This window comes from Micropterus dolomieu, linkage group LG02 (assembly GCF_021292245.1).
Source record: "Micropterus dolomieu isolate WLL.071019.BEF.003 ecotype Adirondacks linkage group LG02, ASM2129224v1, whole genome shotgun sequence".
In the NCBI taxonomy this organism is placed as follows: Eukaryota; Metazoa; Chordata; class Actinopteri; order Centrarchiformes; family Centrarchidae; genus Micropterus; species Micropterus dolomieu.
Window position 1 is genome coordinate 15,139,250 of NC_060151.1, and position 15,569 is coordinate 15,154,818.

The window sequence follows — 15,569 nt, forward strand, 5'->3', positions numbered from 1 at the left end:
TTTCGCCCACAGGACTGCCGCATACTGGATGTTTTTTTCCCCCTTTTCACACCATTCTTTGTAAACCCTAGAAATGGTTGTGCGTGAAAATCCCAGTAACTGAGCAGACCGGCCCGTCTGACACCAACAACCATGCCACGCTCAAAATCGCTTAAATCACCTTTCTTTCCCATTCTGACATTCAGTTTGGAGTTCAGGAGATTGTCTTGACCAGGACCACACCCCTAAATGCATTGAAGCAACTGCCATGTGATTGGTTGATTAGATAATTGCATTAATGAGAAATTGAACAGGTGTTCCTAATAATCCTTTAGGTGAGTATATGTGTGGCAGTGACTGTCAGAGAGGGAGAACCATGCCAGAGTGTCTGTGTGACCTGATATACTGGTAATGCTGATGCGAGTTTATCATTCCTTTTATTGCATCAGGAGTGTGTTTGAAGCGAGTTACTTTAAAGAGTCCGGGAGAATGGCGCAGCCACTGTTCATGCTGGTATCTTTTGTCCTGGTGTTGTTCTGCGGAGGACAAGATTGGACGGCTCCAGACTTTTGCCATCAGCAACAATGTCCTCAATACAGTGTGGTTGAGACAAACCAGGTAGACTTCAGAGCTGCTCACTCACACATGCACCATTAGTATGCTGTGAGTATATGTACAAAAACTGTCTTATGTTCTGTTGTCTACAGGATTTTGAGACACGTTTGTATGTTTCCACTGAATGGATTACCACCAAGTTGGAAAGCGGTGAGATAGCTGATTTGATGGCTGCACGTTCAAGGCTGGCTGACTACTGCAAGAGACAGAGTGATGCAGGTATGTCTGGGTCCAAAACCGAACGTTTCACTCATACAGTCCTGGTTTTGTAATGCTAATTTGAACAATATATCTGTGCAATTAATGTGTGTTAAACAACCATAACTTGAATACTACTATATTTAAAGAGGTCATTAGAGAATAGCAGGTTTATAATTTAGTTTGTTGATTAACAAAATAATTTCACGCATCAAATGAGAATATTCACTGCATAGTTATTAACTACCTACTGAATGAGGATGTGACACACAATAGTGGGGGGGGGGGGGAACAAAACCAGAGCTCAATAAATGGGTGAGGTTTATTAGAAGAACAAAAGGGTGGAGAATGGAATCCTGGCAAGTCTTATTGTGGTGCATCAAAGTAGAACACATCAACATTGATGTGAAAAGCATTAATACAAATTACAATACTTGTAGCTGTTTTTCATCAAATATGTAAAAATCTGTTTAGACTTTGCCTTCAAGAAATGTTACAAGTTATGTAAATGGTGACAAGCGCACAAACCATTGTGTGGTTTCCTGAGAAACTTGCCTGTGTTCTTGCAGTTATGTTTGCTTACTTTGCACATGCAGATACAAAATGGATACCATATTCTATTTTTGATTGTGTAGTGTGTTTAACTTATTTGATTTGACAACATTCTACTTTTATTGTATTTTACTCTTTGCACTACAGTCCCCTGTGCTGCTGTGCCAACTTTAACTTCCCCTACGGGCAAAGGTTTCACTTTATGTTGAAAAGTGCTGGTGACATAAGGGCTGAGATTAGAGGTGTGACAATACACTTAGCTCACGAGATGATCCTTGTGCCCTAGAAAATTTTGAGCTTTAAAAACTTTATTTTCTGCACAAATTTATGGTGGATATGTATTTATTTATATAAAGGGAAACACAAAATTCAATTGGCAGGTGACCATTCAAAATAATATAATGCAACATAATACAGTAATCAGCAGCCTGTTTTTGTTAGCTTAAGTTACTTTTTGGACATTGCACATTTCTTTCTTCTATATTCATTGCATGTTTTCTTATTGTGCAAATAAACTTTTCTCAAAGCATTTTCATTTGTTGTTTAACATTTCTTGTCACAAGCTATTTTTCAGAACAAATGCTTTCAAAAAGTGATGGGGATATGTCCCCAGCTTCCCCAGTGTAAATGACACCTATGCCTATGGGGGATCAATAAAGGAACATCTTTTACCATTTTGTAATGTGTTTGTCACTTCCAGGTTATAAGATCCCTGTTGACACCTGGCCAGTGCTGATCACCATCACAGATGATGCCACACAGGATTTGTCAGTGTCCTGGTTTGTTCCTCCTAACACAACAAAGCCTGAAAACACTGATCCGTCAGTCACATGGCAAAGCAGACCTGAGGGCACGGTCTACGTCAGGTGAACAGTGATTGCTTCTATCTTTCAATTCATTATGTTGGGTTTCATTTAACGGTCACTAAACACTTAAATCATGTAACCTGTTTACTGTTCAAAAGCTATGAGACAAAAGTGTGACTTGAATACATGAATAACCAGATTTGACCTTTATTGGGGTCAGCATTTACTGTAACTGAGAATTCAAACTCTTCACTACTAACAATGTAAATACTTAATACCTAAAGTCACTATTGATCTCTGAATGAGGTAACTCAATAGTGATTGAGCCTATGGCCCACTGATGAAGGTGGTGGTAGAGAGGGAGATTTCTCAGTATAATGAACTGAGTGTATATGGCGACATTCCCTGGAAAAATACTGTTTTAGGTTACTGCTAATGCAAACTGAATATTTCCTACTTCTGCGTTTAACTGGCAAACTACAAGTTGACTTTTATTCACACAGGCAGGGGTGGAAATTGGGGGTACACAGGGGAACGCCGTTCCAAGAGTAAAAGTCAGGAGGGAACGCATTTCCTGCTCAGATTTCAAAAATCTATTTTAATAGGGAGGAATTGCTTGTAGCTGCTTTAGACTGTTTCTGAAACATGATCATGAAAAATGATTTATTGTGCTTAAACGCACCACAAATGGGCTGGCTAAAGCCCATTCAGCCATTGGGAAGGTATGACATTACAGCGTCCCTGGAATGAGTCCCCAAAGTAGTGTTTCTGTGTTGCGTTGTCATCGCTACCAGCCACAATATCCCAGAAGCTGCAGTGTTGATGGGTACGTGTCTCTGATGCATTAAAAGGACTCAAACACTATCAATGAGTCAGTCGAAGCGAAGATGACTATAAGATTACGGAGTTGACTACAACTAAGCTCTGAGTAAAAGCAGAACTTGTGTTAAAAAATCTGCAAATGAAACTTTCCGGTGAACAAAGTGTTCGACGTAATCTAAAACTTTTTTTCTGTCCTTCTTTTCACATAACATAAAAGGGTCTTTCATGGTCCTCCAAGCATCAAGGATGGTCAAGAAAATGCAAGGATGCTTCGTGAGGCCTTGGTTCAAGCTGGGAAAACCTTTAATCCCAACACTTACAGTGGGGCTGGCTATGACCCCATTTTCTCTGTTACTCACCACAATGAGATCTGGATCTAGTGTGCATCATACAGTGGCAGGAAAAAGTATGTGACGCTCTTGGAATTTCATGGTTTTCTGAATAAATTTGTCATAAAATGCAATCTGATCTTCATGTCAAGGGTATTGACTAATAAAAACATGCCTAAAATAAATTCTCATCCCTCCTGTCTTTATTGAGAACAGTGCTTGAGTTAAAGACCTCCAGAAAGCTAATTGGAGTCAGGTTTTAACACACCTGGAGTCTTGTTAAGAAAATGAGTGTGGAGGTGTGGACTACAGCTACTTGGACTCATAAAAAAAAAAAAAACCCTCAAACTTTTGGAGTTAGTGCTGCACAAGAAGCGCATGCTTGTGAGTCATTCCTCACCAAAAAGCGCTTACAGAGGCGCCACGATCAAGAATTTTTGATTTACATAAAGCTGGTTAAGTTTACAAAGTGATTTCAAAGACTTTAGAAACTCACCAGTGGAGACACTTTGGGACTGTTGCTACTCTAACCAGAAGTGGGCGCCCAGTCAAAATGACAATGCCAAAGATTTGAAGGCATCATTGGAACTGGCTAACATCTCTGTTCATGAGTCTTCAATACGTAAAACATTGAGCAAGCAGGGTATCTACGGAAGGAAGCCACTGCTTACAAAAGAACATTGCTGCATGCTTTGCAAAAGAGCACATTGGTACTCCACAGCGGTATTGGCAAAATGTTTTGTGGACTGATGAAACTAGGATTGAACTATCTGGACGAACCACACAGCACTTACACCTGGCGTAGAAAGGACCCAATATATTATCATGAAAACAAAGTATGAAGGGGGGAAACCAGTTGACTATAAGGGTTCACTTTTTTCATTTTGAGTGTTGAATGATAAAGGGTGATCAGACTTATTTTAGACACATTTTATTTGTCAATACCGTTGATGACTTGGATGAAGATCAGATCACATTTTATGACAGATTTATGCAGAAAACCATGAAATCTCAAAAGGTTCACATACTTTTTCTTGCCGCTGTATATCATCATACAGCGATACTCAAAAATAAGTCAGCATAAAAGCCCACCTACCATCAGGTACCAGTACATAGAAAACATTTTCACCTTCAATGACATCAACCCACATCAACAGTTATATAACAGTTATTAGTTTTGTAATTTACTTATTCAGTCATGAATACATTCTAGAAAGAATATGAGGCCCATTATCTCGTCTTTGGGCAGAATTTAATTAAATCAGTGTTGTGTGTGGTTTTTTGCATGCCCAGTATTGTTTGTGTATGACTGTATAGTAACTCTATACTTATTCTTTAATTCAAGGTCTTTACTGTTCCTGTAAGTCTTGTATTATGTCGCTGCAGTTCCAGTTTAATAAACATTGTTGGTCAGCAGACAGACGGATGCCCCTTTTGCATTTAGTTTCAGGAATGTTGTATTTACCAGCAGTGATTCTCATTTTTTACACAATAGTGATGATATATTTGTTGTCTGATAATGCTTCTTGCTCCAACCATATCTGCTGTAATAAACATTGCACATCTGTCCTTGCACCTATCAATTAAAATTTTATCTATGTTTTGCATATGTGGTCAATGTCAGGTTGTTCCTGTCTTTCTGAGTAGAACGGTAACTACAGGTCAACCCTACCGACACCTGCCAAAAGTACAACTGAACAAAGACCTTACTGCCATATGATATAACTTAAATATATGAAGGTTGTTTTCACTGTTATTTAGTTTTACTTTATTTTATACTTTGGGCATGTCTATGTTGTTGAAACTTTATTTTAATAAACATTATTTAGATTTTTTTTTTTTTTAAAGTGGGAAGATAATGGAGAAGGGTATTTATTTTGCTTTTTGACACCTGCATGGATTGGATGTGCTGTTTAAAAATGCATAATTGGGAAAAAAACATCCATATTTGTTGGAAAAAATTGACTAGACATAATAAAGAGGATTTGGAGTATTCAAGCCAATCAAATAACGTAAACAAACTTTATTTGTCGCATACATATGGCAAAATTCATCCCCTGCATTTAACCCATCCCTGAAAGGAACAGTGGGGACCAACTCCGATTGAAATGGCATGCCAGGTCAAACAGCACTGACTGGAGAACCAACCTAGCGAACATGTTGTTGATGGTGGGGTTAAGCCGGAGCACCCGGAGAAAACCCACACAGACACAGAGAGAACATACAAACTCCATACAAAGGCTGGGACGAACGGTGTCCAAACCCAGTGCTATCCACTAGGCCACCGTGCTACCACGACTATGGAGAAATACACATAAACTGATGAATGGGGTGGTGCAGTGGTCAGTAGATAACTTTAATAAAAATAAAGTTTTTGGTGAAACTGTGACTATATCCTGACAGAAGTAACAATAATAATAATCTCTTTGTAGAGCACTTTTCAAAAACAAGTTACAAAGTGCTTTAACAAGCCTAAAGACAATAAAAAAAACAAATACATGATAAAAGCAAAACACTTAAGAGACTAAAATACACGTTTAAAGTAAATATAAAATATATATATAGAAAATAGAAAGTCGGGAAGGGCTGTTTTAAGAAGGGACTTAAAAGAGTTCACTGACTCAGCCAACCTGATTTCCTCTGGCAGGCTGTTCCCCTTTAGTTTTCAGTCTAGACTCTGGAACAGCCAGCAGACCTCTGCCCAAGGATCTTAAGGTACGTACTGGTGCGTATGGGACTAAAAGGTCAGAGATATAACAGGGTGAGAGGCCATGAAGAGCTGTAAAAGTGATCCATAAAATTTTAAAGTCAATTCTAAAACATACTGGGAGCCAGTGTAATGAAGCTAAAACAGGGGTGATGGCGTCATATTTCTTTGTTCTGTTTAAAAGCGTGGCAGCTGAGTTCTGGACAGTCTTGAGTCAATTAGCAGATTTTTGAGTTAAGCAAGTAAAAAGGCTGTTGCAGTAATCCAGGCGTGATGAGATGAAGGCATGTAAAATGGTCTCAGTGTCCTTAAAAGTTAATATTGCTTGTATTTTTTATATATTTCTGAAAATCGTGTTGTCTGCACAAGGCTTAACATGATGTTGTGGTCAGTGGTGTACTAGGACTGAACACATGCCATCATCAGCAGACATTAAAAGGTCATTGGTGACTCTAAGCAGGGCAGTCTCAGCGCTGTGGTACTTCCTGAAACCAGATTGAAACTTTTCAAATATTTTTTATTTTCCAGTACAGACAAAATAGTACATATACAGTACATATCTGATCTACAGATCTACAAACTTAACTAAGTGTCAATCACTGCTCAAGCACGGGTTGCGCAGCACCCGTCCTCCTGCATGCTCGCCTTCAGAAGTTTTGCAAACGCAATGACTGAGAAACAATCACTAGCTGCCCAGCTCTCCTTTCCTAAGTAACAGCATATAGTACAAAACACATGTGAACATATCTAGCATAGTAGGGGGAAACTTCATAGCGGCGTTATTCAAGTAGCAGAGAGAGATGTGGAAGGTTTTGCATTGTATGTTCAATTGTTACCGACTGCTGCTTTGATCCATTTGGGAAGAAATGGGACAAATAAATGTTTGTATTGATTTTGAACTGTACCTGCTTTTGCTTTGGATGTCTGGTATTGTGTCCAAACCCTTGATTTCCTGCTATTGTGCTATCATTAAGTGTGATACCATATATGTGGAACTTTATGCTTTCAGTTGGTAACACGGGCTTTCTCTTGATAGTTTGAAATCTCTGCTGGGATAAATCCCTTGACATTATCAGGGAAATAACAGGAAAACAGGAGACGTGGTTCATGGTTGGCATCATTAACACCTTGTTATGTACAGATCAAAGCCAAACACTACTCAGGTCAATCTGTAAGAAACAGGTCTGAATGCTGTACCAGAGTGGTTGGCAAAGCTGGATGAATTCTTTATCATTATAGCCAATACATGCCACCGTTATTTCAGTTAACTTGTAATAAGAGTTAGCATGACAAGGATCAGTTCTTGGACCACTTATGTTCTCTTTGTACAGGTTACCACTAACACATTGTTTACCAGCATAACATTTATTTTCACTGTTATATGACAATCAAAAGACTTTTCACACACTGTCAAAATGTAAATAACAGCATTAATAATTTCTGCATTACATTTGAGAGTGCCTGTTTTAGGACCCTGATATCGTGCATGTTGCCTCATGTAAACATAAATTTTCACTGTGGCTTCTCTTGAAGACTCCACAACTATTCTCTAGCAGTAAATGTTTGTTGTTTCTGTTTCTCTTGGTCAGTCTCTCTCAACACACTTTGGTGTGGAGAGCTGCCCTTCAGCTGAACTCTTATTATTAATTACAATCACAAAGACAACTAATTGTTGTAACTTCTTTATTTGTTAATTTCTTCACAAGGAAATATACAATTTCCACCACAACCAACAGATAGAGAATTTAAACAGGTGTTGCTGCCACTTTTGTAGGACTTGAGGACTCCTTTTTTGTGCCAGTAGCCTTCTTATCAGCATGAACAGCGAAGGTTTCTGCCACTAATAATGGGAAGATTATGGTAGCATCCGCTGACACCTAAAGAGGAAGAAAAACAGGCAATGTATTGAATCAGAAAACAAAAATTCTACTAAATCCCCATATTGGTATGTCTGTTTTTATTGCTTGAGATGAGGATACATCATTAAATAATAAGGTTTAGCACACAATCTCTGTTTTGCCATACATAGAGCTTGTAACTGTTAAAATAGAAAAGTAAAACACTCTTGCATGTATGCACTAATCTGTTTGGCAAGACTATGCACCGGTTATTTAACAAGTAAAAAACAGGTGTTGTGCAAATCAAAGTTTCCAAAACTAGTGAATGCAACATAATATTGATACTAGCATGTAATACTATATACCTTCACAGGTTTAGCATCTGCTCTGATTTTGCCCCAGGACACTGCCTCATCAGGTCTGGCCCCTGAGTCACAACCATCAAACTCTTGAGCTGTGTTCACATATACCGCATAGTCAGCTCCCTGCCTCTGGAAGGACAGAAATCAGTTTATTAAAACAAGCTTTATTGATTCATTGAATGATCACGCAGTTTCCTAAAAGTTTAGCATTTGTTTACTGCTCTACCTTAAGGCATTGAGCATCAAGAATTGGCTACAAATGCATCAGTGAATTCAGAATATGATCACCGCAAATCACAACCTTCATTTCCTGTTACATCTCTACTGTCCTCTTCATATCATGCCCCCCCTACCACACACACACACCCCACCACCCAGCCACCCACCCACACACACATACACCATGAAAACAAGAGAGATATAATCTACAGCCTTCAAAGACTTTTTAAATATCAGACTGCATTTCTCCACAACGTTCTGAAAGAAGTTGGGGACAACACCAAACTCAAAAATGCAAAAACTCACCCAGAAATTGGCATTGCATATGTGGTGTTTGGCTATACCTCCTCCCAGGATGATTATCCCTGTGCTGTTGGCAGCCACTGCCATTTTGTTCAACTTTGTAATATCTGGAATCAAATTGTGTAATGCGTAAGACCAACAAATAACCACAGAGACAGAGAAAGGTATGTCACCAATGAACACCGTTTTACCTTCATTTATGTCCACTCTGAAGCCAGGGTTCTCAGCTGAGAAGAGGCACAAAACGTCTCCTATAGCGCCGTCGGTCAGGGCAGGGCAGAACACTGGGATGTTATTCTGAAATAGTAACCAGATCGCTGCTCAGTAACAGCTCAATTAATTATTGGTTAACACACAAAACACACTCCTGATGTATACCAGGACTCACCTTGTAGGCCCAGTAGTAAACAGATTCCGGGTTGTTTATCTCTTTGCCCATTCGATGGATCATCTTAGATGGTGTCCAGTTAACGCCCTGAAAGACAACACATCACAGAAAAATAAAACTATAATGTGAGCTGAAGGCAAAAGAGGGACCAGGACATCTCAAATGCCACAATAAGAGAACATGTGATTAAATGCTTGGAATTCATAGCTCTGCTCTGTTGTAAAGCCTTGTTAAAACAGAGCAATTTGAGTTTTTAATATTTCAGTAAAATATGAAATGTTATCAAATTAGGTTTGTTTTGAGTATACACACATTTAAAAATTTTGTTTTAACACTCCCTGTAATATAAGACATTTTAGGGAAACGGGTAGACAGATGTTCACATACCTGAGTGTTCTGCTCGAGCAGCATCTGCTTCAAGATCGGCATCAACCATTTGTCAAATTTAGTGTAGTTTTCCTCGGGTATCAGAAGGTTCCCAATCCTGCAACAGAAGCGACACAGGGGAGAATTGAATGCTCTTCTCCTTACAGTCTTTCTTTTTTAAATAGACACTCAACATCTCTATTTAGCAGTTTTTATTATTGAGTGGTGGAGACAGGATGCACATCTCTAACTCCTTAGCAAGATAGCCAACTTTACTGTGCTGTTGCAGGGAGAAGAACTTGCTCTGCGTGCAGCATGAAATCAGATCGCAGTTACAATTATTTTTACTGATTTCTTTATTAACACTGTGAGTTTGCAGACAATCATACAGAAACATATTTCTGTATGATAAAAAACCTATTAGTGACACAGCTAAGCTAAGCGCATTAGCTTGGAGAGCTTCATCCCCCCCTTTAGACTTTAGACTTTATTGTCCCAGTGGGAACTTCTTTTTCACAGCACTGTACATCACCAATTAACGAACAACATGTTCCTCCTCACATATCATTACCAACAACAGACAGGACAGGTGACAGCAAAGATTCTGGTGTTCTCATCGAGACATCTTGATCAGGGCTGCTGTGGCTGCAGGGATAAGGCTTTTGCCCAAACAATTCCTTCAGCACCTCAGGGACCAGTACCTGTGCCCAAATGGTAGTAGAGCGAAGTGGCAAACTATAAGCTAGAAGTTGTCACAGCGTCATTAAGCTTCTCACCCCTCCTCCTGTATTTCACGCCGATGAGCTACTGTCACTTTATGGTGTGACCGCTGCTTTAACCCAAACTTGCTGTTTCTCCAGCAACCACACCATGAACACTATCAGGACTAAAATCTTAATGATCACAATTTTAAAGGCGCTCAGCTAGTTCACTTATTTAAAATCATTCCCTATTCTATTTTTAGCCAAACTTACCTGTCAAGGCCTTTTATAAACAGATCCCTGCCAGACAGAGTAAAGTCTCCCATGTAAGTTGGGGCCATACACTTGATCAGATCCTCCTCTATACCTCCAGTTGTGGTCACTAAGACATCAACCTAAAAAAAGAAAGAAACACACTGTATTAGGGAACACATGTAATGTGCTGCTCTGTAGTAGCTGTCTGTAGACCGTGTGATTCAAATATTTCCTGAGAGGTTGTTTAGGGACATATTGTTAGTGTAGTTGAAAAGAATCGTACCATTTTGTGTTCTGCAAGGTAGCGGATACTCTCCCGGACTCCACTGCTGATGAGGTTTGAGGTGTAACCGAGGAAGATGGTGCAGCTCCTCCGACAGGGGCAGGTTGATGGGCCTTCATCAACACATCCATTCAATGCCTTCACCGGTTGCTGACGCCTCTTGATCTGTGCATTATGTTAGATTAGAAACCATAATCATAGCCTTTTCAATTTACTAGATATAATGAACCAACCACACTACTATAGACTTCATTGAGAGTGTAGTTCATGACAGATGACGGGTTAAGGTAAGTCACGTGGTTAAGGTCAACAATCATTCATCTAACTGTTGGTGTATGCACTGCTGCCAGTATATTACACTGCATCAAAGGTTAAAAAAAATTAATGAGTCCTTAAAATGATCAACATGCTCATTTGCCAAGTTCTCCCTGTGCAGCACCCTTCTCACCATGGTGTTGATCTCCTGGATAGCCAAGCCCAAGTTGGTAGCCTGGAAGCCTGTGTGGAGGTAAGACTGCAGCAGGACTCGGTAGTCCACACCCTGGTTGAAGTCGTAGCCCTGGACCATTGGTGTACCCTCTGGTAAAGGGATGGACTTTCTGTAGATATTCTCAATTTTGTGGTTATGGTTTGCCATATTGTCTGAAAGAACAATAATATAACATGATAAGAGTTTCTGCACTATTCTCCAAATTACATTGGCCAAGTCCATATATGTGTACCAGTCCACACGATGACACAGACCCTCTGTTCCTTTCCACAGTGGTAATAAAGTCTGGCTGCTTTTGGTGGAGAGCAATAATCTCGTGCTCACCTACTGTTAGGTCCAGTCCACATATCTGTGATTAAGCCTGTCTCCATGAGCCACCTGCTTTCTGTTCTTCCTGCACCGCCACCTCACCGCCACCTCACCTTTCACTGTAAAGAGGATCTTGGACTGTTGCACTCATGGCCAACAGCTTGCTTTGATTGATCAGCCTAATCATTTGCTTTGCCTAACTTGTTATTCCAGATCCTGGTTGCGTAGTCCTCCCTGTGCTCCACTTCATTCTGTCTCATTAAGAGAGTTATTTAATTAGCTACCTACCATTATCTTTGTCCACTATCTTTGTCACTATCCAGTGAGTGTTTGCCTGCCCATTCTGGCAGTAGAATTTCTTGTTTTGTGAACAAAACTAAACTGAACAAAGAAAAGGAAGTTTTATTTAAGTTAGAAATTACACATGTGTTATGTCCTCTGCTCTCTAGTTAAGCAACATTAAAGTATTCTAGGTGCACTTTACTTAGAGGGAACCTGAAGATGACAGTGTACATACATAATGCAAAGAATGCAGAAGGTAAAGGTTCCAAAAGCTCCATCCTCACCCGCTTATCCGAGGTCGGGTCACGGTATATACATATGTTTACCACCTACTCCCTTCTGCCTTCTGTACAGCCAAAAACTGTACTCAGGTAAAAGTACTGTTACTTTGCAAAAACAAGTACTTAAGTAGAAGTAAAAGTGGTCATCAAAATAACTACTTGAGAAAGAGTACAAAAGTATTTACTAAAAAAATTACTTGAGTAGTGAGTAACTTAAGAAAATTAAGCAATGGGCCTTTTTTCCCAAGTATTTGATGTAGATGTGACTGGAATTATTTCAGGTGGTCTTTCTCAGGTAAAGGTAAAGTAGTGAATATATACGTAAGTCACCATCTCTTGCCACATTTACACCAGGAAAATATTCACAGTGTGTATCAGTGTCTGTCTTCATCAGACTACACAATGAGCATTCTAGTTAAATGCAGACTGCTGGTACACCTCTAGCTTGAATATTTACATTAAGGCAGAATGCAGGAGGAGTTTTTAAGCATGATATACTGTGTGTAGCTATTTATTGTTAAACATATTAGCATTAACATACAGACACTGCTCTTTTTCAGCTCAGTGTCAGCACGGTTTAGCCCACTGACTTCACAACAGAAACAGAAATACATGACAGCTGTAAATAAATAAATAGGCAATAAGAAGCAATGCAGCTTGATGAATGTATAAATAAATATATATATATATATATATACACAGTATATGCCCACAGCCCATATATCCCTGTATTTGCCTACCTGCTCCTGTCAGAAGTCTAAAGAAGTCAAACAATTTATATTTCACAGTTATAGACAGTAGACCTATAAAAATCATTCTCTACACTTTTATAGCCTACTCTGGTCTCTTTCATGTAGAGCAGAGAGATTAGAACATTACCTGTTGAGTTTGCTAGCAGAGGGTCTCTTAAGGATGTAGATCTGTCCTTTGGATGTCCATGCACATTTGACCAAAAAACACATGTAGTACAATTTATACTCCTTTAAAGACCAGGAGGGCGGAGTGACATGAGCAGGTATACAGTTTAGAGCTGCTGCAGGCTACAGCCTACAGTGTCATTTAAGCTGCATTCAGTCAGTATTAAATTGTCATTTAAGCTGCCGACAGTCAGTGTTAAATCTGAACAATATGCATGTCCATAAAAACATGCAAAAAAGGGTTTGACAGGTAGGACTTAAATTAGGTTATTACCTTTAATAGAGCTAGCAGTTTCCTACCTAGTCCACCAGGCAGACTAAAATACTGTACTGGTGAAAAGTGTTTGTATCATGTTTGTATGAAATGCATATATAAGCCTAAATACCAGCAACTTTATTAGGTACACTTGTTCAATTGCATGTTAACACAAATAGCTATTCAGCCAATCACATGGCAACACCTCAGTGCATTTAGGCATGTAGACGTGGTCAAGACAACTTGCTGAAGTTTAAACCGAGCATCAGAATGGGGAAGAAAGGGGATTTAAGTGACTTTAAACGTGGCATGGTTGTTGGTGCCAGACTGAATATTTCAGAAAATGCTGATCTACTGGGATTTTCGCGCACCATCTCTAGGATTTACAGAGAATGGTCCAAAAAGAGAAAATATCTAGTGAGCAGCAGTTGTGTGGACAAAAAAGCCTTGTTGATGTCAGAGGAGAGTGGGCAGACTGGTTCGAGATGACAGAAAGGCAACAGTAACTTAAAAATCCACTTGTTACAACCAAGATATGCAGAATACCATCTCTGAACGCACAACACGAAGAACCTTGAAGCAGATGGGCTACAGCAGCAGAAGACCACAGCTCCTGTCAGCTGAGAACAGGAAACTGAGGCTACAGTTCGAAGGGGTTCACCAAAATTAGACAACTGATGATTGGAAAAACGACTGGTCTGATGAGTCCCGAGTTCAGCTGTGACATTCAGATGGTAGGGTCAGAATTTGGCATAAACAACATGAAAGCATGGATCCATCCTGCCTTGTATCAGCGGTTCAGGCTGGTGGTGGTGGTGGTGGTGGTGGTGTTATGGTGTGGGGGATATTTTCTTGGCACACTTTGGCCCCCTTAGAACTAACATCATTTAAATGCAACAGCCTTCCTGATTATTGTTGCTGACCATTTCCATCCCTTTATGACCACAGTGTGCCCATCTGCTGATGGCTACTTCCAGCAGGATAATGCACCATGTCACAAAGCTCAAATCATGTCAAACTGGTTTCTTAGCATGACAATGAGTTCAATGTACTCTAATGGCCTCCACAGTCACCAGATCTCAATCCAACAGAGCACCCTTGGGATGTGGTGGAACGGGACATTTGGATCATGGATGTGCAGCTGTGAAATCTGCAGCAACTCCGTGATGCTGTCATGTCAATATGGACCAAAGTCTATGAGGAATGTTTTCAACACCTTGTTGAAAGTATGTCACAATTAAGGCAGTTCTAAAGGCAAAAGGGGGTCCAACCCGGTACTAGCAAGGTGTACCTAATAAAGATACCATTGAGTGTATATACAGTATGTATATACAGTATGTATATAAATTTGTACTGTATATACAACAATGATATGATGAATTTCAGTCAGGGTTTCAGAAACAACACTATACAAATGAGTTATACTATACAAGTAAGTTTATGTACTTACTTACTTACTCACCTGCTTTACAAGTCTGCACAGCAAACACGTTTACACAAATGTTGTTAGTCTAGTTAAACATTTTCAAGCTCCTAGGACATCAGTACAGTCTTTCGTGAAGGTCTTCAGTCACCTAGAGCTTCATCATACCCAGAGGTAAATATTGACACATGGAAGTAAAATGAATCATGCCTGCAGCAGAACAGCATTCTAACTCTTTAGCTGAGTACACACGGTTTATTTACAGTGACTATTATTCTCATCATAGCACAATACATTTAAATACTGAAAACAGTAACTGAGAACTCGTAAAGGATCCATAAGCATCATCAGAAGTCAATTGGTGTAAATTTTAATATTTTGTGTACTGTTATGACCACCTGCCTAATATTGTGTGGGTCCCCCTTTTGCTGCAAAACAGCTCTGATCCATCGAGACATGGACTCCACTAGACCTCTGAACGTGTGCTGTGGTATCCAGCACCAAGACGTTAGCAAGATCGGACTTGTTTGTCCAGCACATCCCAAAGATGCTCGATTGGACAGAGTTCTGGGGAAATAGGAGGCCAAGTCAACACCTTGAACTTTGTTGTTATGTTCCTCCAACCATTCCTGAACCACTGCAATTGTATCAGATTGCCGCTCATCCTAATTAGGTCATCCTCACGGAGAAGTATCATATGGGGAAAGACTACAGCTTAATAAATAAATAAGTTGTGGGAAACAAATTTAAGTTAATTTTTGATGCGTTTGCTGAAAGTTAACAACGAATAATTATTTTGTTAACTTTCGATCAATAAACTGAATTTAGAGATCTCCACTAGTGCTTTTTGCTGTAGTGGTGAGTCGGAAACCTCCTCCAAAAAGACAA

The 15,569-nt window shown here is 39.6% G+C and overlaps 2 protein-coding genes across 2 annotated transcripts; one reads left to right on the forward strand and one right to left on the reverse strand.

The window, feature by feature from the left end:
• The first annotated feature begins 353 nt into the window (after positions 1 to 353).
• LOC123967525 lies at positions 354 to 3,486 on the forward strand. The gene is made up of 4 exons (XM_046043646.1): positions 354 to 597; positions 687 to 813; positions 2,045 to 2,210; positions 3,190 to 3,486. The coding sequence occupies exons 1-4, from the start codon at positions 391 to 393 to the stop codon at positions 3,350 to 3,352; spliced, it is 663 nt and encodes a 220-aa protein (XP_045899602.1). The 5' UTR covers positions 354 to 390; the 3' UTR covers positions 3,353 to 3,486.
• A 4,267-nt stretch (positions 3,487 to 7,753) lies between these two features.
• Positions 7,754 to 11,360, reverse strand: LOC123958964 (deoxyhypusine synthase-like). Its single transcript, XM_046032759.1, has 9 exons — positions 11,172 to 11,360; positions 10,724 to 10,888; positions 10,459 to 10,580; positions 9,506 to 9,602; positions 9,119 to 9,205; positions 8,922 to 9,027; positions 8,734 to 8,837; positions 8,205 to 8,337; positions 7,754 to 7,878 (listed from the first exon to the last, which is right to left on the reverse strand). The coding sequence occupies exons 1-9, from the start codon at positions 11,358 to 11,360 to the stop codon at positions 7,754 to 7,756; spliced, it is 1,128 nt and encodes a 375-aa protein (XP_045888715.1).
• Between the last annotated feature and the right edge of the window lie 4,209 nt (positions 11,361 to 15,569).